The sequence below is a fragment of the Elephas maximus genome, chromosome 1 (assembly GCF_024166365.1).
Source record: "Elephas maximus indicus isolate mEleMax1 chromosome 1, mEleMax1 primary haplotype, whole genome shotgun sequence".
NCBI classification, from domain to species: domain Eukaryota; kingdom Metazoa; phylum Chordata; class Mammalia; order Proboscidea; family Elephantidae; genus Elephas; species Elephas maximus.
Genome location: NC_064819.1, coordinates 13,315,088 through 13,342,018, shown reverse-complemented (window position 1 = coordinate 13,342,018; position 26,931 = coordinate 13,315,088). Strand labels below are relative to the sequence as shown.

The 26,931-nt window shown below is 41.6% G+C and overlaps 1 protein-coding gene across 1 annotated transcript in view; it reads left to right on the top strand.

Moving 5' to 3' along the window:
• Positions 1–22,167, top strand: part of HSPBAP1 (HSPB1 associated protein 1) — a 76,423-nt gene extending 54,256 nt beyond the window's left edge. Inside the window, exons 5-8 of the mRNA XM_049878135.1 lie at positions 4,447–4,618; positions 7,235–7,318; positions 21,037–21,147; positions 21,267–22,167. Of these exons, the coding sequence (XP_049734092.1) occupies positions 4,447–4,618; positions 7,235–7,318; positions 21,037–21,147; positions 21,267–21,791 (892 nt within the window). The 3' untranslated portion in view covers positions 21,792–22,167. The remainder of the gene's footprint in view (positions 1–4,446; positions 4,619–7,234; positions 7,319–21,036; positions 21,148–21,266) is intronic.
• Positions 22,168–26,931: the final 4,764 nt, after the last annotated feature.

Genomic DNA, 26,931 nt, shown 5'->3' with positions numbered 1-26,931 from the left:
CCTTCTTGCCTACATGGTTTCTGCTCAGTAGTCCAAGCTTAGCCTTATTGACTATCCTTTGTAGATGACTTTTCATTTATCCCTAGCTGCTCTTAAAACTCTCTCTTTATCTTTGGTTTTGACAAGTTTGATTTTAATATGTCTTGGTGATTTTCTCTTGGGATCTACCTTGTATGGGATTCGGTGAGCGTCTTGGATAGCTATCAACTCATCTTTCATGATATCAGGGAAATTTTCTGCCAACAAATCTTCAACCGTTCTCTCTGTATTTTCTGTTATCCCCCTTGTTCTGGTACTCCAATCACTTGTGGATTACACCAACAAATCTTCAACCGTTCTCTCTGTATTTTCTGTTATCCCCCTTGCTCTGGTACTCCGATCACTTGTAGATTACTCCTCTTGATAGAGTACCACATAATTCTTAGGGTTTCTTCTTTTTTTTTTTTTTTTTTGATTCTGTTATCTGACTTTTCCTCAAATAAGTTGGTGTCAAGATCTTTATCTTCAATCTTACTAATTATGACTTCCATTTCCTCAGTTCTGCTCCTATGACTGTCTATTGAGTTGTTTAATTCAGAAATGTTATTGTTAATCTTCTGGATTTCTGTTTGCTATCTCTGTATAGATTCTTGCAGCCTGTTAAATTTGTCATTGTGCTCTTCTATAATCTTCTTAAGTCCTCGGTTGCTTTCTTTGCATGTTCCTTGACTTGTTCTGAGTGTTGCCTGATATTCCCGATCTCTTGAAGAGTCCTATATATTAATCTTTTATATTCTTCCTGCAGTAATTCAAGAATTTTTCTTCCTCTGGAAGATTTCTTGATTCTTTGTTTTGGGAGCTTACTGAAGCTATCATTATCTGCCTCTTTATGTGATTTGATAATTGACTGTTGTCTCCAAGCCATCAGTAAGTTATTATATTTATTTTATGTTTACTGTGTCCTAGCTTCTTGTTTTGATATGCCCAAATAGGCTCCTCATGTGAGCTAGTTTGATTATTGGCACCTTTGAAGCTCTAATGTCCTGTCACCAGGTGGTTAGATCTGTTACTAGGTATATGGGCCCAGGAGTGTGCTTACTTTTCTTGTATGGATTCAGCTCAGGTGTCCAGGTAGTCGATCACCAAGTGTGTGATGCAGTCTTTTATCTATAGTATTAGAAGAGCAGGGGTGATTGGAGTAGGTAGAGGTATGTGGCTGTAGTAGGAGGTCACATGCTGAGCAAAGCAGGGTGCTAACAGCTGCCCCTGAGTGTATGGGAGGAAAGCGTGTCTGTGTTTCCTAGAATGTGTAGGTGGGTAGGTTTTGCAGCCAGACTATGGGTATCCAATGCTCTTGGTGTAAGGACTGGGAGGCACTATTCTTGGACCCCTGTCACAGGTGGCTAGGTGGTGTGAGTGGAGCCACCAGTCCCCAGGCCACTGATGTGGGTAGTGAGGACCCTCCTTAATGGGCAGAAGGGTGTCAAATGTCACTGTACCATATAATGACATAGTGAAGTTAGGCTTCAGATATATATACCCCATTGTACTGTGCTGATGAGGGCCTGTGGTGTTAAAATGGACCCACACAGGTCTGTTCAGGGGTGAAAGGCATTCAAAATTTGTGGACCCCTTATGCTTGTGCCTTGGCAAAGGAGCTGTGCCTGCCCTGAGCTCTCTGCTTAGGGGAGCTGGGAGATTATTTTTTCCTTTTTGTTAATTTGTTCCCTCTCCAAGGCTGGGAAAATGGCTCAGGGCTCATGACAGGTCCTACTTCTGGCCCGGGGAAGTGGCAATTGGCAGCCCCTGAAGCTGGCCTGGGACCTGACGCAGAGCAGAGAGGGAGAAGATAAATAGGAGAGAGGTTTTTCCCAAACCGGGTGTTTTTTGATCTGTGCAGTAGGATAGATGCAATTACTTATCTTTTGCCAATTGAGCACCGCTTGTCACTGGTTCTGGAGGGGAGGCTTGAGTAGGCTCTCCACCGCTTGGTCTCCCCTGATGTGGAAAAGCATCCTGAATACAACTGCTTGCCTCACTGTGCACACCAGGCGATCTGGCCTGCGGGGTGCCGGTTCCCGTCGGCTCAGGTCTGGCAACTCCTTGCTGCTTCTGAACTGTCTCTCCCTTCCCCTCCCTGCCACTCAGTCTGATTCCTCAACTTTTCCTTTGATGTTCAGAGCTCCTAGATTGTCGTATATAACTGATTCACTTATTTTTGGGGGGGGTCTTTGTTGTAAGAAGGACCACCAGAAGTTTCTGGCTACTCTGCCATCTTGGCCCCGCCTCCTGACTCAGTTTTAATTTTTATCATGCAAATCCTGAAAACTGCTCCCAAACTAGTCTTAGGTACAGTGGAATGCAGCAATTTTATCCATAAAGCTTTGAGATGAGGCTAACAGCTTTTGAATATCACTGATTTTTAAGCCGATAGGCTATGTAAATTGATAGGCTGCCTTATAGTTCCAACGTGAATTTCTAAAAAGTAAAGTATTTCATCATTCCTATAAAACCTTCAAATTTCCAAGGCAAAACTTTAGTATATACATCTTAGTTTGAAAATAGAAACAAACTGCTTCCCATTTCTGAAAGGAAATGATGGCCCCAATGTAAATGCAAGGGGTCTCTAGAGGGTTTTAGAATTCTCTCAGAACTAGGTTTCTTTCTCCCTCTTTGCTTCCCTGCGTGTGTATTCTCTTTCTTTCTTTCTCACACCTCCCCCTCTCTATTGTTTAGGAAAGTGAGGCTGGGTCATCCAGTGGTGAAGCACTTGGTTGCTAACTAAAAGATTGGTGGTTCAAACCTACCAGCGGCTCTGCGGTAGACCTGGCACTCTACTCCCGTAAAGATTACACCTAACCAGAGGAACGAGATGGTGCCTGGCCACCACCACCAACCACTCTGACAGGGATTGCAGTAGAGGGCCCTGGACAAAGCAGGATAAAAATGTAGAACAAAATTCAAATTCACACAAGACCAAAGTTACTGGTCTGACAGAAAGTGGAGAAACCTGAGAGACCATGGCCCCCAGATATTCTGCTAACTCAGAACTGAAGCCACTCCTGAAGTCCACCTTTCAGCCAAAGATTAGACAGACCTATAAAGCAAACAATAACACATGTGAGCAATGTGCTTCTTAGTTCAATCAAGTATATGAGACCAAGTGAGCAAAACCTGCCCACAAGGAAAGGCGAGAAGGCAGGAAGGGACAGGAAAACTGGAGGAGTAGTCATGGAGAGCCCAGAGTGGAAAGGAAAAGGGGGTGAGTGCTGACACATTGCAGGGATTACAACTAGTGTCACAAAACAATTTGTGTATAAAAATTTTGAATGAAAAACTAATTTGCGCTGTAAATTTGCACCTAAAACACAATAAAATTAAAAAAAAAAAGATTATAGCCCAGAAAACCCTATGGGGCAGTTCTGCTCTGTCATATAGGGTCTCTGTGAGTCGGAATTCACTCAGTGGCACACAACAACATTGGCTTGAAGTAAGTAAAGATGTGTCTAGTGTTTTGTGAGTTGAGCTCTATCACCTCCCATTGGCAAAAAAATTTCAAGTGCCTGGAACCTTTCAGTTTTCTCTCAAAAAAATCTCTATATTGTACTACTTATTAGTTGTGTGACATTATGTGAGCGTTTCTCTTCCTTAACAGATTAACTTCACAAATGTTTAACTTAAGGGATTTGTAACCCAGACAGGAGAAGTCTGAAAACTACTTGTCTAACGGAAGTGTGGATGGGTGCTCTGGATGAGAATACAGATACTTGAAATGGTGAGGGCTATTCTGTGTAGCTCTAGAGTCAGGAATAGATCTGATTTACGAGGAGGCAGATTTTGATTTGAAATAAGAAAGAGCCATCTTGCAAATGAGATCCTGTCTCATGAGTGGTGATCATTGCACAACTCTGAATATACTAAAATACACTGAAATGTACACTTTAAAGTGGTGGATTTTATGGTATGTGAATTATATTTCATTAAAAAAATGAACTGGCAGCTATGTGAGGCAAGTTGGTCAAGTCAAAATTCTTCAGGTTGGTAGTACATTCTTGAGTGTGAAGGAAGAAGCAGGGAAAGAGCCAGCAAGAAGGGAGGGATGGAAGTAAGACAGGCAGGGGAGACAGGGGAAGTAAGTAATCAAGGGAAAGTCTCTTTAAGAGGGAACTAAGAAAACCTTTCAAAGTGTTAATAATATATCAGGCAGCAAGTGTTAACATTTTAAAGGAAATTTCCCTTACTGGGGGTCATGAGATGTCCACTAGTTGCTACTCCACCTTGCACCAGGTATCTGCAATTGGGATTCTAGCATTGAATGAGAGGGGGACAGGTAACCACCGAGATTCCTCCCTATATTCCTACGTGAGTTGAATTAAAACGAGTAAAAAATGAATGCTTAGCTGCTGCCTTGTTAGGTGTTTTGTTTAAAATTCAGAGTACTAACTTATATCTTATTTTTTTAATTAGGAAAAGATGGCACCTCTTCCCTCCTGAAGATACTCCTTTCCTTTATCCAACAAGAATCCCTTATGAAGAATCTAGTGTGTTCAGTAAGATCAACGTTGTCAATCCTGATTTACAACGTTTTCCTCAGTTCCAGAAAGCTCGAAGACACATGGTCACACTGAACCCAGGACAGGTAATGGTGGTGTCTTTAAACATTGATGGCCTGTCAGTGGACACTACAGCTATAATATCTCAAATCCTTATGCCACATGCCCCCACCCCTACCCCAGTATAAATGGGAATGGTTTTCTTCGTGTCTGGTCTGCTCTTGGAAGGAAGCTTCTCCAGCTACAGGCTTCAGACCCGTATATCAGTTTCACAGGACATGGAAAGCAGATGGAAGGAGGGAACACAGCTCCCCCTGTTGGTAAAGGGGAGAATAAACTTCGGAGGAAAAACAAAGGCACTGACAAAACCATTTTTATTCAGATTAAGATAAAGTTTCAAGATGCTGGCACTTGAGCACCTCTGGAACTCTTAGTCCCAGTTAACATCTGTTCAACAAATAGGGAACCCAGACACACAGGTTGGAATACACGTGGGGAGTAGGCCAGTAGAGATAGAATGATCTGAGAATGGTTTGCTTTTAAGCGAGAATGGATTTTGTTTCGTAAATGACTTTCTCTGAAACATTTCCAAAGTTAATATATTTAGTGCTGTTACCCAGTAAGGAAAATTTCCTATAAAATGTTAACATTTGCTGTCTGATATGTTATTAACAGTTTGAAGGTTTTCTTAGTTCCCTCTTAAAGAAACTTTATTCCCTTGATTACCCCTCTCCCCTGCCTGTCTTCCATCCCTCCCTTCTCTGCTTCTTCCTTCACACTCAAGTATGTACTACCACCTTGAACAATTTTGCCTTTACCAAGTTGCCTCACGTAGCTGCCGGTTCATTTTTTTAACTGAAATATAATTCACATACCATAAAATCCACCACTTTAAAGTACACATCACAGTGGATTTTAGTATATTCAGAGTTGTGCAACCATCACCACCATCTATTTCTAGGACATTTTATCACCCCCCAGAAAGAAGCCTGGTATCCATCAGCAGCCAGTCCCCATTTCTTTCCCCCAGCACCTGGCAGTTTGAATCTGCTTTCCGTCTCTATGGATTTGCCTGTTCTGGACATTTTATATAAATGGATTCATACACTATGTGGCCTTTTGTGACTTCTTAAGCATAATATTTCCACAGTTCATCCGTATTGTAGCTTGTATCAGTACTTGATTCCTTTTTATGTCTGAATAGTAGTCTATTGTATTGTGGTACAGTGAATTACTTAACACGGCCCTTCTAGCCATCGTCTTTGTAACTCCCCCCAAATGACTAGGTGGGACTATGCAAATGAGGTGCTTGTAGCCCACCAAGGGGATTGGATAGCTTGCTGATAATGCAGATAAGTTGCATGGCACCCTTGTAGAGGTGGAACCATGCAAATAAGGTGATAGAACCCTACCAAGGTATTGGTCAATTTTGCCATCTTGCTAGGCTTAAAATGAGCCATCTTAGAGGCGGAAAGTGGCTGGGCTTCACTACCACCAAGAAAGAAGAGCCAGGAGTGGAATGTGTTCTTTGGACTCAGAATCCCTGTGCTGAGAACCTCCTAGACCCAGGAGATAGAGACTGTAACACCAGAGATGGCACAAGACGGCGAGAAGCAGTGCCAAGCGTGGCAGAGAACCAGCAGCAGCAGAACCAGGATACTGGCAGGAGATGGCACAGTGGCCTTCACAGTTCATGGAGCAAGAAAGCTGAGCACCTTTGGGCAGGAGGCTTGCTGGCAGAGTGGGTGCCTCCAGGCACTTGGCAGAGCTAGACGTGCCAACCCAAGGAGTTAGAGAGCTGAGCACCTTCAGGCCGAGGTTACTGGTGAAGTAGTGTGCCTCTGGGCACTTATAAGTGGAACTAAAGAGCCCTGTGACACTTGCCCGAGCAGGGTAAAGGCCAGGCCAGTCCAAGAAACCCGAGGGGCTGAGGACCAGGAAGAGGCCTGCCTGTGGGCGTGGCTGAGAAGCTGTCCTGACCAAAGAACTGTATCCTGAGTCGTTCTTGATCCTGAATTGTAACTTGTTTCTTCCCTAATAAACCCTGTAATCATGAGTGTTGTCTGTGAGTTCTATGTGTCCATTGCAACAAGTTATCGAACGCAGCAGAGAAGTAGAGCGCTATGGGAAGGACAGCTGCTGTCAGAGTTGGTAAAAAGGGTGGAGAGAGGAGGTGTGTCTGACCTCCGCTTCACAGGAATCAGCCATGGGCTGGTCTTGATTCTTCCCCCTTGGAAAATTAGGTGAAGAGGTCAAATGACGAAGCCGCCCCCACACGTTCGTACAGAATACTGCTCAGCCGTAAAGAAAAATGAAGTCCTACCACGTGCCACACCGTAACTGAAACTGGCAAACACTATGCTGAGTGAGATAAGTCAGTCACAAAAGGACAAATACTGTATGATGTCACTTACATGATGAGATAGGTATAGGTTGAAACCAAAGCTTTCTTAGTGGTTACCAGGAATGGGAGGGGACGGGTGTTATTACATAGGGGGCACTGAGTTTCTGTTGATGGTAGTGGAATAATTTGGAAAAGAATAGTAATAGTGATTGAACGTAAAGAATATAATCAATATCATTGAATAATACATGTAAAAATTGTTGAATTATCAAATGTTTTGTTGTATGTATTTTAACTGCCATTAAAAAAAAAAAAAAAAGTCCTGTTCTTACGCTAACAATTTTTTGTTTGCTTTCAGGTTCTGTTTGTTCCCAGACACTGGTGGCATTACGTGGAATCCGTTGATCCTGTTACTGTCAGTATAAACTCATGGATTGAACTGGTACTTTTTTTTTTTTTTTAATATAATCCTTTTTAAGATACACAAATCCTCTTTATAAGACTTGGTAATTAATATTTTTTAACCAACACTCCAGTATTACTTTGTTTTGATGCCCTATAATTTATGTATTCTGTCCTCTGTTGGAGAGCCCTGGTGGCACACTGGTTAATAGCTCAGCTGCTGACAAAAGGTCAGTTCTACTCTGTCCTAAAGGGTCGCTATGAGTCAAAATCGACTCAGCAGCAACAAGTATCCTCCACTGGTGGACGTTTAGGTTGGAAATAGGACCCCTAGTGATGTGCCATCCCCTTTTAAGGGCACACAGTGTGTGCTGATGTTGGCACGTAGGGTCCTCTCCCTTGACCTGGATTGTTAGAATTGTATTGGGTTTGGATGAATCTGCCGTGTATATCCCACATTGCTAGTCCCATCCCATACCATCTGGGCTGGAGTGCTTGCTTCTTGGTTCAGGATCCTCATTACTAATTGGCAGAGTTCTCAATCTTTGCTTATACATTTGGTCAAAGCAGAGTCTTTCTAGTGCCAGGTTTTTATCATGTCATTTATGCCAGAGACCACTTTTCCTCCTATATGGTATGCTGCCTGCACTGCTTGATAATTAAAATGGTTGCATATTACTGCTGATATCTGGCTTTTAAACTTGAGACCACACTTGCATCTGTGCTCTCTTTAACCTAAGGCCTTGATTGCATCTGTGCTTTCCCTCACCCAAGCCTTGAGATTAAGTAGCCATCTAGGTTACACAGATAAAAAAGACATAGGCCTCTAACTAAAATCTATCTGATTCCGAAGTCTATGTCCAGAAGATGATGAAGAGTCTAAAGAAGAAGTCACTGTTGTGGGTTGAATCGTGTCCCCAAAAAATATCTGTCAACTTGGCTAGGTCATGGTTCCCAGTATTATAAGATTGCCATTTTGTCATCTGATGTGATTTCCTTACATGTTGTAAATCCTGTCACTATGATGTTAATGAGGTGGACTAGTGGCTGTTGTATTGATGAGATCTACAAGATTAGATAGTGTCTTAAACCAGTCTCTTTTGAGACATAAAAGAGAAAAGTGAGCAGAGAGACGGGGGACCACATACCACCAAGAAAGCAATGCTGGGACCTGGGGTTCTTGTGCCAAGAAGCTCCTAGTCCCGGGGAAGATTGATGACAAAGACCTTCCTCCAGAGCTGACAAAGAAAAGCCTTCCCCTGGAGCTGATGCCCTGAATTTGGACTTCTAGCCTACTAGACTGTGAGAGAATAAACTTCTGTTTGTTAAAGCCATCTACCTATGGTATTTCTGTTACAGCAGCACTAGATGACTAAGACACAATTTTGTACTGGGAATGGGGTGCTGCTGTAACAGATACCTAAAATGTGGAAGCAGTTTTGAAACTGAATGGATAGAGGACTCAGAGGAAGTGAGGAAAACTGTTAAACACAAGAGACAGTGTAGATGGTGAGAAGCAGCAGCAGAGAACTGGCAGCAGAATCAGGAGACCAGTGCCAGGCAATGCTGGAGCTGACCCCTGGAGTGAGAGAGCTAGGTGCCTTTGCGCCGGAGGCTTCCTGGTGGAGTGGGGTGCCCTCGGGCACTTATTGGTGGAGCAAGGCTCTTGACCCACGGAGCAAGAGAGTTGAGTGCCTTCTGGCCACAGTTTATTCATTGAGTAGAGTGCCTCCAGGAACTTATTGGTGTAACTACAGAGCTTTGGAACACTTGCCCCAGCAGGGCAGATGCAGATGTGAGGCCCGAGGGCCAAGAAGCCAAGCAACCAGGAAGCAGAAGCTAAAGAGACAAGGAACGCGGAAAGCCAAGCTGCTTCAGCCTCAAAGGGTATGGCCACAACCTCTGGGGTTTCAAAGAGTGGAGCCATGGCCTCCGATGTTTCTAAGGCTGGAGTCAGCACTGAGATGGACTAGGAGAATGGTGCACCTAAAGCCAAGAAAACAGAGCCGCCATTCCAGTAGGCCTGGAAGGCAGAGCTGAAGCCCAGAGCTGAGGGGCCTCCACTCAGAATCCAGAGAGTGTGGCCAATACCTAGAGTCTAGAGGGCAGGGCCATTGTGTACATGGTCTCGGAGAACAGAGGATTATTTTCAAGTCTTGAAGGTGAACGTAATATGTTCTGCTAACTTGCTTGGTGCCTCTTATGCCTTCTTTCCCTCCAGTTTCACCTGTTTGTAATGGAAATGTCTATTTTGCGCCATTGTTCTTTGGAAGCAGATAACTTATATTCTAGATTTCACAGATGAAGAAGAATTTTTGGATTTTGGACTTGGAGTTGATTTAAGACTTTTGCTATGATATGATGGAGTGAATATGTTTTACATGTGGCGAGGATGGAATGTTATAGATTGAATTGTATCCCCCCAAAATGTCTGTCAACTTGGCTAGGTCATGATTCCCAGTATTGTCTGATTGTCTGCCATTTTGTCATCTGATGTGATTTCCCTATGTGTGGCAAATCCTATCACTATGATGTTACTGAGATGGATTAGTGGCGGTTATACTAATGAGATGGGAGGAATACACAGAGTCATTATACCAAAAAGAATTAGTCGATATTCAGCCATTTCAAGAGGTGGCATATGATCAGGAACCGATGGTACTGAAGGAAGAAGTCCAAGCTACTCTGAAGGCATTGGCGAAAAACAAGGCTCTAGGAATTGATGGACTATCAATTGAGATGTTTCAACAAACAGATGCAGCACTGGAGGTGCTCAGTCGTCTATGCCAAGAAATATGGAAGACAGCTTCCTGGCCAACTGACTGGAAGAGATCCATATTCATGCCTATTCCCAAGAAAGGTGATCCAACCGAATGTGGAAATTATAGAACAATATCATTAATATCTCACGCAAGCAAAATTTTGCTGAAGATCATTCAAAAATGGCTGCAGCAGTATATCGACAGGGAACTGCCAGAAATTCAGGCCGGTTTCAGAAGAGGACATGGAACCAGGGATATCATTGCTGATGTCAGATGGATCCTGGCTGAAAGCAGAGAATACCAGAAGGATGTTTACCTGTGTTTTATTGACTATGCAAAGGCATTCGACTGTGTGGATCGTAACAAACTATGGATAATATTGTGAAGAATGGGAATTCCAGAACACTTAATTGTGCTTATGAGGAACCTTTACATAGATCAAGAGGCAGTTGTTCGGACAGAACAAGGGGATACTGCATGGTTTAAAGTCAGGAAAGGTGAGCATCAGGGTTGTATTCTTTCACCATACCTATTTAATCTGTATGCTGAACAAATAATCTGAGAAACTGGACTATTTGAAGAAGAACGGGGCATCAGGATTGGAGGAAGACTCATTAACAACCTGCGTTATGCAGATGACACAACCTTGTTTGCTGAAAGTGAAGAAGACTTGAAGCACTTACTAATGAAGATCAAAGAACACGGCCTTCAGTATGGATTACACCTCAACATAAAGAAAACAAAAACCCTCACAACTGGACCAATGAGCAACATCATGATAAACAGAGACAAGATTGAAGTTGTGAAGGATTTCATTTTACTTGGATCCACAATCAACAGCCATGGAAGCAGCAGTCAAGAAACCAAAAGACACGTTGCATTGAGCAAATGTGCTGCAAAGGACCTCTTCAAAGTGTTGAAGAGCAAAGATGTCACCCTGAAGACTAAGGTGCGCCTGACCCAAGCCATGGTATTTTCAATCACATCATATGCATGTGAAAGCTGGACAATGAATAAGGAAGACCGAAGAAGAGTTGACGCCTTTGAATGGTGGTGTTGGCGAAGAATATTGAATATACCATGGATTGCCAAAAGAATGAACAAATCTGTCTTGGAAGAAGTGCGGCCAGAATGCTCCATAGAGGCAAGGATGGCGAGACTGCGTCTTACATATTTTGGACATGTTGTCAGGAGGGATCAGTCCCTGGAGAAGGATATTATGCTTGGCAAAGTAAAGAGTCAGCGGAAAAGAGGAAGAGCCTCAACGAGGTGGATTGACACAGTGGCTGCAACAATGAGCTCAAGCATAACAATGATTGTCTAAGGATGGCTCAGGACCGGGCAGTGTTTCGTTCTGTTGTGCATAGGGTCGCTATGAATCAGAACCAACTCGATTGCACCTAACAACAACAACATACTAATGAGATCTAGAAGATTAGATAGTGTCTTAAGCTAGTCTCTTCTGAGATATACAAGAGAGAAGCGAGCAGAGAGACAAGGGGACCTCATACTACCGAGAAGGCATCCCCGGGAGCAGAGCATGTCCTTTGGACCCAGGATTCTTGTGCACAGAAGCTACTAGTCCAGGGGAAGATTGATGACAGAGACCTTCCTTCAGAGCCGACAGAGAAAACCTTCCCCTGGAGCTGATGCCCTGAATTTGGACTTCCAGCCTACTACACTGTGAAAGAATAAACTTCTTTTTGTTACAGCCATCAACCTTTGGTATTTTTGTCATAGCAGCACTAGATGACTAAGACAATCATGTGAAAAATATAGCTAAAGAAAAGATAGGTTTTGAACTTGGAAGAAGAAAAGATAAGGGGACATATGAATCCTCCCCTCAGTCAAGGTTTTCCTATCCTTTGGTAATTAGAAGGACTTTGGAATGGGTGGAACCTAAGGAATGTTGTAACAGGAGGCTGTGTTATGTGGGCTTAGAGAACAGCTGTAGTACTTGGGGCTTAGGTGAAAGGTACGGCAAGAGAGCAATGACTCCAGTTGGAAATTCTGCTTGTAGTTTGCTGAACTGGAGTAGGAGCAGATGTCAAGGTAGAGTCCACGGAGTCCACGTCTACACCCAGTGCCCAAGTCACACCTACAATAGCCCTGACAGATACTTGGTCTCCAAGGTAGCTCATTCTGTTGTTAAACAATGCGTCACCTGTCTCCTTCTAAACCTACCCATTATTTCTCAAACTGTCCCAATTTGTTTCTTTTTTAAATATTTGAAGATAGCTGGCATATATTCCCTTAATGTTTTCTTCTTCCAGAGTCAAAACCTATGGTTGCTTTAGCTATATTTTTTACATGACCTTCTTTTTCAGACTGTCCATCCTTCTGGTCATAGACTTTGGAATCAGACAGATTGTAGTTACCGGTCTATGCCTTCATTAACAGTGTAACCTAGATGGTTACTTAATCTCATCAAGCCTCAGTTTTCTCACCTGTGAAGTAGGGATTATAATTACACCCTATGTGAGCAGAGTGGTTGTGAGGCTTAAATTAGGCAATACATGCAAAGCATCCAATGTAATGCCTAGCATATGGGAAATGTTTGAAAAATAGAAATTCCTATGAGTAGGAGGAGGGGGAAGAAGAGCTATTATGTCAAGAGTAACTCTCTTAAAGTACAGGACTTAAAATTAAACACCTCATTTGGTAGAATGTAAGATCTCTACTTCACGTGACTTAGATCCTAAACTTCTTCAGTGCTGCCTATGATATTGCATTGCTTTTTTATAATTTTAACTCACTTTGAGCTCATATTCAACTCTAAAATATCCATTTTTTTTCACACAAACATTTGCCAAGTCGGTTTGCCCCTCCGTCCCGTGTCTGTAATGTTGATTCTTTAAACCTAAATGCAGTACTTCACTGTCATCCCTGTTCATTTTCCTCTTGTTAGTTTTTTCTTAGCATTCCAGCTTGTCGAGATAATTTTGAATTTAGATCTCTTCCATGCTTTCAGGGAAACTCCTTCAACCTGGCCTGTGCCCTCTTTATATATACCTATTAATTGGTCTTTGAGTGTTTCCTTGCATTCTGGCACAAGAAATATCCCAGAATCACCTTGTACTTTTCCTGCCCCAGACGTTGAAGTCAGTAATTTCTCTAGGCAACCATTGTTCCTTTTAGTGGGGAATGGTATTTAGAAACCAAGATCTGGGCTCTAAGGGTGCCCATTGCTGCTGGGGTGTCAGTGACACAACTAGAATGTAATAGAGAGAGATAGACAGATAGAGAGATAATAGACATTGGAAATTTATTCTCTCACAGTCTAGGAGGCTAGAAGTCTGAATTCAGGGTGTCAGCTCCAGGGAAAGGCTTTCTCTATGTCAGCTCTGAGGGAAGTTCCTTGTCATCAGTCTTCCCCTGGTCTAGGATCTTCTCAGCACAGGGACCCTGGGTTCAAATGATGCAGTCCACTCCTGGCTCTTCTTGCTTGGTGGTAATGACTTTCCTGTATGCTCACTTCTCCCTTTTATGCCTCAAAAGAGATTGACTCAAGATACAACCTAATCCTGTAGATTGTGTCCTGCCTTACTAACATAACTGACTCTTATCTTGCCTCATTAACATCATTAAAAAAAAAAAAAAAAAACCCATTGTCGTCCAGATTCTGGCACATAGTGACCCTGTATGAAAGAGTAGAGCTGCCCATAGGGTTTCTGAGGAGCAGCTGGTGGATATGAACCACTGACCTTTTGGTTAGCAGCCAAACATTTAACTGTGGCACCACAGGGCCCTGTTAACATCATAGAGGTTAGGATTTACAACACAGGATAATTCCATCAGATCACAAAATGGAGGACAAGCACACAATACTAGGAATCATGGCCTAGGCAAGTTAACACACATTTTTTGGAGGACACAATTCAGCCCGTAACAGATATTTGATATATATTGTACTAATACTACTACTAACTATAAAACTAGTGAGTGAACCAAGATAGTGGCTCCACCCTTTGAAATCTAGATGGCAGCCCCACCTTTTAAAACTCAGGAAGTGGTGGCCCTGTCCCTCATGCTCCTTTGGGCAGCCCTGCTGGCCTTTGAACTGCACCTGGACTCATCCTTTCCTCTTGTTGGGGGACAATAGATGCTTGTGGCCAAGTGGCTCCATTGGCCTGTTTTCTGCCTGTAGAATTCCAAGGATCAGAGAACTTTTCTTTATTTCATCTCATCTCTGTCTCTGTAAGCTGACAGCATTTCTACTGAGATGCTTGATTGGATTTATGAATCACATGTCTGTCTTCAAGTTCTAGTTTCTTTTTGCCTAACAGTCCAATTCTTAATCTGTCTCTTTCCTTTGCATTTTACTATAAGTAGCAAGGAGACACCACGTTGCACTCTCAAGATTTCACTAAGAAATTTCCTCAGCTAATTATCCAGGTTCATCATTTACAAGTTCTACTTTCCACAAAACATTCGAACATAATTAAGAACAAGTTCTTTGCCACTTCATAGCGAGGATATCTTTTCTCGAGTGTTCAATAGCATGCTTACAATTTCCTTTAAAAGCCTCACCAGAAGCACATTTAACGTTCTCATTTCTAGCAACATTCTGTTCGTGATATTAGAAGTTTTCCCCATAGCTCTCAATTCTTTCTGAGCCTTCATCAGAGCTGCCCCTAATGTCCATAATTCTACCAACAGGCTCTTCAACCAATCTAGGCTCTTTCTATCAAACTCTTCCAGCCTCTAGCGATCACCCAATTCCAAAGCTCCTTCCACATTCTTAGATATTTGTTACAGCAGCACCTCGCTTCTCAGTACCAAATTGTCTTAAACAAAAACAACACAGTGCCATTGAAATTGTCTTAGGGTTCTCTAAAGAAACAGAACCAGTATATGTATATATTTATGTATATTTGTATGTATATGTATATACACATACACACATACGGAGAGAAATTGACTGATTTGAAGGAATTGGCTCACACAGTTGTGGGGACTGACAAGTATAAAATCTGTAGGTCAGGTGATAGCTGGGGATTCCTGCAGTCTTGTGTCCTAAAATCTGTAGGTCAGGCAATGGAGAAGAACAGAGAAGTTCTGGTAAAATGTCTATCTATGGTCTAGAGGCACAATACTCTTTAGGGAAACCTCCCTTTTTACTCTTTAGATGTTCAGCTGATTGGATGAGGCCCACCCACATTATGGAGGATAATTTGCTTTAAGGCCAACTGATTTAATCCCATGTAAATACTTAATAACAGCATTTAGACTCGTCTTTGACTAAACAACTGGACACCACAGCCTAGCCAATTTGACACAGAAAATTAAGCATCATTCATCTATACATAAGTATGTGTATATGTGTGTGTGTGTGTGTGTGTGTGTGTGTGTGTCTGTATGCATGTATGAAACAAACAAACAAAAAAAAATCCAAGACTATTACCACTGAGTTGATTCTGACTCGTAGCAACCGTACAGGACAGACTAGAACTGCCCCATAGGGTTTCCAAGGAGTGGCTGGTAGATTCAAACTGCCAGCTTTTTGGTTAGCAGCCGGGCTCTTAACCACTGTACCACCAGGGCTCCATCCATGTACATAAAAGTATCCCTCAATTCCATTTTATTAAGTATTTTTTGTTTTTAAATCAGGAATAAGTGTTAAATTTTGTTGAATGCCTTTTCTGCATCTATGGAAGTGATCATATAATTTTCTCTTTAGTAAAATAAATTATATTAATAGATTTTTTAATATTGATCCATCCTTAATTTCTGGAACAAAGCCTACTTGGCCATGATGTATTATTTTTATGTGCTATAGAAAACTGTTCGTATTTTATTTAGGACTTTTCTATCAACAATTACGAGATTGGCCTGTAGTTCTATTTCTCTGTGTACTCTTTATCAGTTTTAAGTAACAGCGTTTTCCCATTTTACAAAAATGTTTTGTAAGTCTCTTTTTCTACACTCTGGAACAGTTTAGTTACTATCAGTCAGTGTATAGTATATCTTTCTCCTTCCTTTTACTTTTAACCCACCAAGTAAGTCTCTTTTAGGCAGCATATATTTGTATCATGCTTATTTATCCAGCCTGACAATCTCTGCCCTTTTTTTCTTTTGGAGTCCTAAGTGATTTTTATGATTTATTAATTTTGTTGTGTTGTCATGAGTATACTCAGCAAAACATACACCAGTTCAACAATTTCTGCTTGTACAACTCAGTGACGTTGATTATATTCTTTTAGAGGTGCAGCAATTCTCAGCCTCCTTTTCTGAGTTGTTCCTCCCCATCAACATAAACTCAGTGCCCCCTAAGATGCCTGTCTAATCTTTTAATTTGCTGTTGTCACTTTGATCCCATGTAGACAGTCTCTGCCTTTTTAATTGGGATGTTTAGACAGTTAATATTTAGAGTAATTATTGATCTATTTGAGCTTAAAATCTATCATCTTGCTATTTTATTTCCAAAAATCCGATCTGCTTTTTGTTCATTTTTTGCTTTTTCACTGACTTCTTTCGGATTAACTGATTTTTTTGTTGTTGTTGCTGTTTATGATTTTATCGTATCTCCACTATTGGCTTATTCGTCATCCTTTTTTTTTTTTAGTGGTTGTGCTATAATTTATATCTTTAGTTTGTAAAACTCTACCTTTAAATAATATTATACCACTTCCTATATAGTATAAGAAATTTATAAACTCATACTTCCATTTACCATTTCTTTTTTTCCCTTCAGCACTCCTCTGTGGGATACCTCCCCTTTTTAACATGCCTCCCTCTCCCTGGACAGTGCATGCAGTTAATGTGCTTGGCTGCTGACTGAAAGGTTTAAAGTTTGAGTCCACCCGGGGGTACCTCAGAAGAAAGTCCTGGCCATCTACTTTTGAAAAGTCAACCATTGAAAATTTTATGGCGCACAGTTCCACTCTGACACGCATGGGGCCACCATGAGTCCAGGTCACCCTGACAGCAACTAGCAGCTGGTACTTGCTCTCCTAGGTAGTGTTTTCCTAAGGCCGCAGCCTCTGGACCTACACGTTTTTCAGGCTCTTTCCTCTCAGCTGTTCAGTGGGCACGCTCTGATTGACCAGGCCTCAGGCCTGCTTTCAGGATAGACATACCCGCTGAAGTTCTCCCGACAGAATACCTTTTGGTGCTTAATACCCAGACTCTGTAGAATGTATGTCTCTCTCATTTCTACACTTTTTGACAGATTTTTATATGAAACATTTACATGCACTTCCCCCAAACCAAATACATTTTTAGAAAATTATCTATGGGAAAATTCTCAAAACACATTCTAAATACAGTTGATAGTATGTCAGAATTACACATAGAAGTTTTGAAAACCATGAGGAATGTCAACAAAGAGGGTGTGCCTCCCAGCTGTTACTGGTGCTGAGAAAGGCCATATTACTGCATGTCTTATTGCTAATGCATTATTGCATATGTATACTACATGCTATTAAATGCTACACATAGCAATATATGTGTTTACATGTTACGGTACATATTGCATGCAGTAATATATAGTAAGCAAATGTTGTTAACAACCATATTCATTATTTGGGGATCAGAAAGATTTTTACATCTGAATATTATAGTTTGGTACTTACATGTAGGCATTTTACTGTGTTACAGTCACTCTTTAGGGAATCAGGGTTTGGGTTTGATGTATAATACATTGTAATTTTCGCATTTAAACTACTAGGAAATAGACTCCTGGTTAGCATTTTCATATAAAATATCTGATTTTTAGAAACAATTACTGATGTTAAATGGGAGATGCCAGTGTTTCCCCACCTAAGAAGGGTCTTTCTTCTTCTGAAGTGAGTTCTAGTCAGTGTGACCACTTGGATGCTGCCTCCCTTCTTCCACAGTCTCCAGCAGACACTTGCCTTCAGTGCGGGCTCTGGAGCCAGCTTTTCTAGTCTTTAGTATTTAATTTCTTGCTTACATTTAATTAGAGTTTATTGTACCTTCTTTCTCCTAGCTACTCTGTAGGCACGGGCTCAGGGTGCGTTGGTGTTCTTTCCTTGTTGACCGCCCTGGTTTTTAGGAGGATGTGTGGAGAGATATGAATTTATATGGCCTTAGAACCTTGGAAGCCTTCACCATGGTCTTTTTAAAAGCTGGTTATATGTCATCTGTTAAGTTGTATCTCTAGATTTTTTCATAGGATGGTGTCATTAAGTATAAACAGGTTCCTAGGTGGTGTGTACAAGTTCAGTAGGTAAAGACTGTATGCTGATTTAAAGCGGACTCCACTTTAAAGCTAGCACTCCAGTTTCTTCTTTAACATCTTTCTGTACATGTCACAGTTTGAAGACCATTCATTCTTACTTGAAAAACTAGAATGCAAAATAGAAGTTGAGTAATTGTATCTTCCTCCGACAAGTGGTAGTAATTCTTCAACCTCCTCCTTGTTGCCAAGTTTAGCTTCAGAGGCCCATGGGTTTTAAAGTCCATTTCATACAACTCAAGCCAACTCCAGGCCCTGGTCTTCCTGTCGTGAGTCCCACAGATTTGAAGAAGAGTGGAGATTCTAGTTGTGTTCAGGTGATGCAATATTCATCCCTTCTCAGCTTCTCTGATAAGGAAATGGAGAGTCTGTCTGTTCTAATATGTTCTGAGAGATAAAGGATATTGTCAGTCCTTCTCTATGGTGCCTTTATCACCCTTTCTACCTCCTTATTCTTTAAGTATGGAAATGTGTTTGTTTTATCACTGTGTTTTTTCAAACTTTCTTGGTGAATGTTTTTGTTAATTATTAAAGGCTTTCCTCTCTCAGTTTTTCCTTTGTTATGTCATTTATCACACTTATACATGTAAAAGAATACATACGTGACATGTTGGTACGATATAAAAGGATAATGATATAACAAATGCCAGGAACCCATCACCTAACCCAAAAACTGAAATGTTACCAATCACTGGCATCTACGTTGTGCCCCTCCGCATGTCCTGTCTGTCCGCTCCCTTCACTGTTCTCATTCTCTTGCTTAAGAAAAAAAAGGAGTTCCATCACATATTTATATCTCTGCATATATCGCTTTGTTGTGCTTGATTTTGAGCTTTATACAAGTGAAATCATAGTTAATGTAGTCTTCTAGATTTGCTTTTTTTTTAATAACAGTCTTAACTACCGTTTGCCATCAAGTTGAGCCCAACAGCTTTGTCGAGATATAAGTCTGTGTTGATTTGCCAATTCTAGACATTTCATACAGATGGCATCAGGCAGTATGTGGTCTTCTGTGACTTCTTTCGTTCAGCATAATGCCTTTGGGGTTCACCCATGTGTCAGTACTTCATTTCTTTTTATCATTGTATCGTATTTCACTGTATGCTATACCATGTTTTGTATAGCCATTCATCAGCTGATGGGCATTTGGATTGTTTTCCATTTTTTGGCTATTATGAATACTCCTGTGACCATTTGTGTACAAGTTTTTGTGTGAATGTATGTTTTCAGCTGTCTTGGGTATATACCTAGGAATGAGGTTGCTGGACCATATCATAACTGTTTAGTCTTTTGAAGAACTGCCAGGCTGTTTTTCAAACCAACTGCACCATTTTACTCATCTTCACAAGCACTTGTTCTTATGTGTCTTTTTGATTATAGCCGTTCTGTTTTGTAGTGGGCGTGAAGTGGTGTCTCACCATGGGGATTTGCTTTTTTAAATGTAATATTTTGTTTCTAAGATTCGTCTGTGTTGTCACATGTAGCTGTTGTTCCTTCATGGTGGTATAATATTCTCTCATATTAATGTACAACAATTTTTTGTCCATTGTTCTACTGATGGATAATTGTGTTACTTCTATTTTTCTGCTATTATGAACAGAATGTTCTTGTACAAGTCTCTTACTACACATGTGCCAGCGTTTTTCTAGGGAATATGCGTGTGTGTGTATGTGTGCATGCATGTGAAGGGAATTGTTGGTCTGTAGGGTATATAATATTTAACCTTACAAGATAATGCCAACATTTTTTCCAAATGGCTGTATCAATTTGCATTCCTACCATCGGTGTATAAAACTTTTGCCTATAAATGCACATTTCTGTACTACTTGGTATTATCAGACCTCCTAACTTTTGCCAGTTTCTTGGGTTTCCCAATCTTCATTTCTCTGGTTATTAGTGAGGTTAAGTGTATTTTCAGATGTTTATTGTTTATAGGATTGGTCCTTTTTGAAATGCTCGTTCGTGTCTTTTGCCTCTTTTTTTAAGTTGGGTTGTTTGTCTTACTGATGTGCATAGGTTCTTTATATATCCTGGATATTAATCTCTTACCAGTCATACGTTGCAGACAGCAAGTTCCCCCCCCCCCTTATGGTGTCTTTTGATGAACAGAAGCTGCTATGTTAATGTAATTTATCATTAATGCTGTGGTTTGTACTTACTGTGTCTTAAAAAAAACATGTTAAGATGGTTAGTCATCTCATTCCTTTAACCAAGTATATTCATGATAATTTTTCTCCCAGCTTTCAAACAGTTTGCTTATTAAACTCTGTAAGGATTATTCCTCTGTATGTAGTTTTTTTGTTTTTTTTTTTTCAACTTCAATCCCATGTGAAAAAAAATGGAAAAAGCATCATAAGATGGTTCATAGGTCTAAGTCTTATAGCAGGATATATACTAGATGGCAGGTGATAGTGAATACATAAAAATTGTGTTTCTTCCAATGGCATATTCATTCCTTCTGTAATAAAGCTTATGTTAATGAAAGAATAGAACACACAATTAAGGGAGATTCTACTCTCTGTTTTTGGTCCCTGGCCTTTGGTGGTAGAGATGGTTTGCTCTAGGCTACTAACCAAAAAGCTGGCTATTCAAATGCACCCAGCGGCACCATGGAAGAAAGGCTTGACAGTCTACTTCCACAAGATTATGGCTGAGAAAACCTTGTGGAGTGCAGTTCTACTCTGAAGCACGTGGGGTCACCATGAGTCTGAATCGACTCAACAGCAACAAGTTCGTTTTTGTTTTAAGCCATGAGACACAGAGACAAATGATAAAAACGTTTTTGTCTCTACTCAGGAAGAGGACCACCAAGCCCGGGTAGAAGAGGCGATCACCCGTATTCTCGTATGCGCCCTGAAAACCGCAGAGAATCCAGACAATACCAAAGCGTGGTTAAACCCAACTGAGGTAGGCCGCTTCATCGTGGCAGTTAGTTTTCTGTGATAAATCAACCCTGACTAAAACATTTGTTCTCCAGTTTAACTAAATACATATGACCATTCTAAAGGGTTTTTCTGTTTCCTTAGGTTGAGGAAATATCCCACGAAGTCAATTGTCACTACTTAAATGGAGCTGTTTTGGCCCTTTTTGATCATTACAGAACATCTAAGGAAGTTGAAATTCAAGCTTTCGGAGCAAATGGAGAGCACACAGAAAAGGAAAAATTAAATGTGCACGACCACATGGAGGTGGAACAACCACACAGCCAGAACTTAACCACAGGAATCATAAAACAGGAGTCAGCAAGTCCCTTTGGCCCTGATCTGGTTCCTGTAATGCCAAGTTCCGAAGAACCATCCACAGAAAGGGGAAGCATTTTTGAAAGTGATGGCAACACTTTGGATGGCGAACACTTTGGAAAATTACATTGTACAAAGAGGCAACGAATGATGTATAAAAGCAAGGACGCAGCTGTGGAACAAATTGCTTCAAATAGTACTGAGGCCCCTTCTCAAACATTTATTTCTACAGATGACTTGCTGGACTGTTTGGTGAATCCACAGGTAACTAGGATAGTGGCTCAACTTTTGATACAAGGAAGAACTTTATGATTCTAATAGAAGATGAGTTTTTAATTAGTATTTTTAAAATATTTTTTAATAGTGTGATTTTTAAATAAGAGGGAGCAGCAAAAGGTCAATCTGTACTTGCTTGTGAATGCGCTGGTTGTTACCAAAGTAAATCTCAGAGTCTCTTGCCACCTTCTTTCATTTACATTGCTCTCTGGCCACACTGGCCCCTTGTCATTTGTAGGACTTCTTTCCTCAGTGCCTTTGTTCATAGTTTCCTCCTCCAATCCCATTCTTCCAGTCAGTCTCAATTGTAGGCCCGTGTCTCCATCAGCCTAAACCAGGGCTCAGCAAACTGGGGCCCACAGGCTAGCCTAATGTCTGTCTTTGTAAATAAAACTTTATTGAGACAATGCCACACCCATTTGTTTATATAATGTCTTTGACTGCTTTAGGGTTACAATAGCAGGGTTGAGTAGTGACAGGCTGTATGGCCTGCAATGCAGAAAATATTTGCTATTCACAAAAAAAGTTGGCCAAACCCTGGCCTGACGGATCCATGAGCTGAATTCTATCCTTTATCCAACGTGATCTCACTTCTGATACCTGTACCATTCTCACTGGTAAATCCCTGTCCTCCAGAGCAGGACACCAAGCAGGAGAAAAGTAGGTGGTCAAATATGAGCCCCCCTTATGGAAGGAACTGAACATCTAGGAACACCAATCCTGGGAATAAAAAGAATGGGATGCTACTGACTCCTGAAACAGTGACGAAAAGCTTAGGTAGGTGAAATTGATCCCTTCTCATTTAACATTTGCAGGAAGACCTGGGGAGAACTATTACCATTATTGTCTTAAGTATGAATTTGGAAATTAGAGACATACTGATCTCTGAGTAACCAAGCATGAAACAAACACACAGTACAAAAGATATGCAGTGTGACCTCTTGAGACTACTTGACTACTGGTCCCACTCTATTGTCTTCAGACTGACAGTATCAGTAAATTAAAAAAAAAAAGCCTTCCTAAAAGAGGGAAGGTGGTGTTGTATGAACATACTGAGGAAGAAGGGTCTTAGAAGAACCCTTCTGTAGCACTTATCACCATCTGACCACTACTTATTGACCTATTTACTTGACTATTGTCTATCTTACTCAACTGGTATGTAACTCCATGAAGGTAGAGAGACTTCATTGTTGTATTTGAAAATCCTCAGTTGGTGCCCAGCACATAATAGATGTTCATCAGATATTTGACTGAATGGATACTTGGAAGGAGACCTCACTGGCAATGCTCCATCAACTATATCAGGGCAGAGCATGTTGGGGCTAAGGGTAAGATGTCCATTACTCAAATAAGGTACATTCTTATCGTAGGCATAGGCGTGTCTTTTTCTTCAGGAGTTTTAGTTTTGATATTTGTTCCTCCTTCAGCCAGTGCTATTCAAACTGCAGGTTGTTGCCCGTTAGTGAATCACAAAATCAATTTAGTGAGTGAGACAAGCAGTTTTTATAAAATGTAATAGATTGTTTCAGTGAATTGCAGTAGTAAGTAAAAGTATTATTTTGTGTAACTTTCCAGGAAAAGTAGTATTTCAGGGTAAGTCTGTTTCATAAAAATTTTCGGTTGTATATGTGTGCATGTACTGGGCTTGGTATAAAATGTATTTCTTAGTGTGGACTGTTGTCAGAAATGTTGGAAAGCTACTGTCCTGAGGGAAAGCATTTAATTCAGGTTGAGGTAAGTCTTTGACACACAGTTACCTGAGAAGAGAGTTAAGATGTTAGTGTGAATGGATTCCTAAGTGTAAATTGTGATGGGAGTTAATTTCCTGATTTTATGTCATTGTTGGGTGTTGGTTGCAGCAACCCCATGTAACAGAGTAGAACTGCCCCCTGGGGTTTTTTGGCTATAATCTTTACAGAGCAGATCTCCAAGTCTTCCTCCCACAGAGACACTGGCTGGGTTCAAATCACCAGCCTTTCGGTTAGCAGCTGAGTGCTTAACCATTTCACTACCAAGATCCTCCCTGATTTTATAGAAATTATGAAACAGCAAGAGATCCCAGCTACCTGCAAAGAGGGATTGTGAAAGTGAGAAAAGATAGTAAAGGGGGAATGCTGTCAACCATCAGGATCTCTGGGTCCAGTTTCATCCTGCATTTTACAGGTGAGCATACCTGAGTGAGGGAAGTCAGTTATTAAATACTTTGACCCTCCAGTGGCCAAAAGGGGTTAAAGAATACAAGCTCAGCCTTACACCCGACCTCACAGTATGAAGGTATCAGCAGGACTACCTTATCCATTAGGCACAGCAGTAGGCAGGGTAGGCTACGGCTGTGATGCCTTTAGGGGCCTTTAAAAATGCTTTAGTTTCTTTGAAAATCAGGGGAAAAAAAAAATATATATATATATAATCCAGCTTCAGCTAACATCAGTACAGCTGTAAAATATTTTTGTTACCGTGGTACAAATATAACATTTCACCATTCAACATTTTTTACTTGTACAGTTCAGTTACCTTACGTTCCTCATGTTGAACAACTGTCATCAGTCTCTATTTCCAAATTTTCCCATCACCTTAACAGAAAGAAAACCCTGGTGGCGTACTGGTTATTTCGGTTTTTTTTTTTTCTTAGCAGAAACTCAGTTTCCCCCAGGCAGTGCCCTCCCTGCTCTTTTCCTCGCCTCCCTGCACCTGTAACCACTAGTGAACTTTGGTCTTCATACATTTGCCGGTTCTGGATGTAAGTGGGATCATACAGCAGCTGTCATTTTGTGGCTGATTCCACTCAGCGTGTTTTCAAATGTTTTTAGTTTCTTTAAAGTAAGAAAAAAAATAGAATATAATCTAGTCTCAGCATTCGTCTTTATAACAGCATAGTTGTAAAATATAATTTATATATATATATAAATATATATAGTTGTTGGCATAGTCAACCTTGCCCTGAATTAACCAAACCGCTGGAGAACAAAGGCAAATTTGAGAGCAGGTCTCTCTTTTTTTTTTTAATTTAATTTAATTTCTTACGTTTATTGTCAATGCTGAGTTAGGATGCCAATGGCCAGGAAGCCACTCTCAAGCAAAAGGGGTCCTTGCCAATCCACTTAAACAGCAACAAGAGAAATTTCAACCTGTCTTTGTTAACGGAACAGCCGCAGTGGTTCCCTCAACCACTTTCACCTGATAGGCCCCCAGTGGTCAGGGAAGAGCACCTTTATCCTCCAAGCGACCCTAGCATCAGAGAGTATCATTTGTCCTGGCTCCACGTGAGGATCATCTCTGGCCCCTTACAGAGCTTTGGGGGAAGAGACTGCAGTGGAAGCCAAAGCCAGAAGGAGGACAAGGAAACAGGAGGTAATTTGAGGGTTGTCTGATGTTCCTGAATCAGTAACATTAACAGGACACCTGCTTCGGTGGCACGAGCAAAGTGTTTGATGTCACAGGGACCAAGGTTCTGTTGATTTGAGGGCTACTACCTAGGTTATGTTAGGCAAGGGAGTGTCTTTTTTCTTTTTATTTTATTATACTTTAGATGAAGGTTCACAGAACAAACTAGCTTCTCATTAAACAATCAGTACATCTATTGTTTTGTGACATTGGTTGCCAACCCCATGACATGTCGACACTGTCCCCTTCTTGACCTTGGGTTCTCCATTACCAGCTTTCCTGTCCCTTCTTGCCTTCTCATCCTTGCTCCTGGGCTGGTGTGCCCATTTAGTCTTGTTTTGTTTTATGGGCCTGTCTGATCAGGAGTGACTTCATTACTGAACTCAAAGGGTGTCTGGGGGTTTCTCGAGTCTTTTTCAGGCGAGTTAGAATTTCATCCTACATTCTTCTCTAGCTCTGTCTGGGACCCTCAGTGGTGATCCCTGTCGGAGCAGTCAGTAGTGGTGGTAGCCAGGCACCATCTAGTTGTGCTGGACTCAGTCTGGTGGAGGCTGTGGTAGTTTGTAGTCCATTAGTCTGACTGATCTTTCCCTTGTGTCTCTGGTTTTCTTCATTCTCCCTTGCTCCAGATGGGGCAAAACCAGTGGAGTATCTTAGATGGCCACTCACAAGCTTTTAAGACCCAGATACTACTCACCAAAGTAGAACGTAGAACATTTTCTTTATAAACTGTTATGCCAGTTGAGCTAGATGTTCCCTGAGACCATGGTCCCCACAGCCTTCAGCCCAGTAATTCGGTCCCTTGGGGAGTTTGGATGTGTCTATGGAGCTTCCGTGACCAGGCAAGGGAGCTTCTTGACCACTCTGAACATCAGCTTCCTCAACTTTAAAATGGGGGTATAATTCTTACCTCAAAGGGTTGTTTGGGGGAATAAATAACATGTCAGAGCACCTGTGTGAATCTGTCTGCACTGCACATGCGACAGACTGTGCCTCCAACTTCAGGTAGACAAAAGGCTGCTAGGAATGAGACACGTACACCCACTGGCATTGTGTCATGGGTACAACATCCATTTGTGATCAAGCTGGACACACAAGACACTTAACACAGTGTAGAGAATGTGGAACTATTATTGTTTATAGAAAGCAAACAGTAAATAATAAAACAGATTCTCAAAGGGGAATGCCTACCCTTCTCCAAATTACCCATGTCTGTTCTTAGGTTGCTGGGCAGGCACGCAGTGGTTCAGGTCAGATGTCACCACTGCCTCAGCTCAGGCTAACACCACGCTGTGGAGTGGGGGAGCCTCTGCTGCTGGGCCCTTCTAAGCCTCTGCCGCTGGCTCCTGCCATGCTACACAGGCCGTGTGGTTCTCTCTCTTGCCACCTGGACCTGCACTGCCCGAGGGCCTGCGTGACTTCCACCATATTGTGCACCTGCTTGGAGGCACCCAGCTCAACCCTTTTGTAGGGAGAAGACTTCTGCACAGGATCTTCTGAGCTTCTGCCAGCGACCCTGCACAGGACACCTGAGGTCTCTGTCCCGTTCAGGCAAGTGTTACAGGTCTTTAGCTGCACAGGCAAGCCTCCTACGCAGAGGTGCTCACCGGCTCACTCTCTTTGTGGGCCAACAAACCCATAGCACTCTCTTTCCATCTTCAGTGTTACAGCTCTTGCTTCTGGATCTAGAAGGTTCTCAGCACAGGGATCCCATGCATGTCCAAAGGAGGTGCTCCACTCCAGACTCTTCTTGATGGTGGTGAGGTGCCCCGGAACCTCTGTGGGTTTGGCC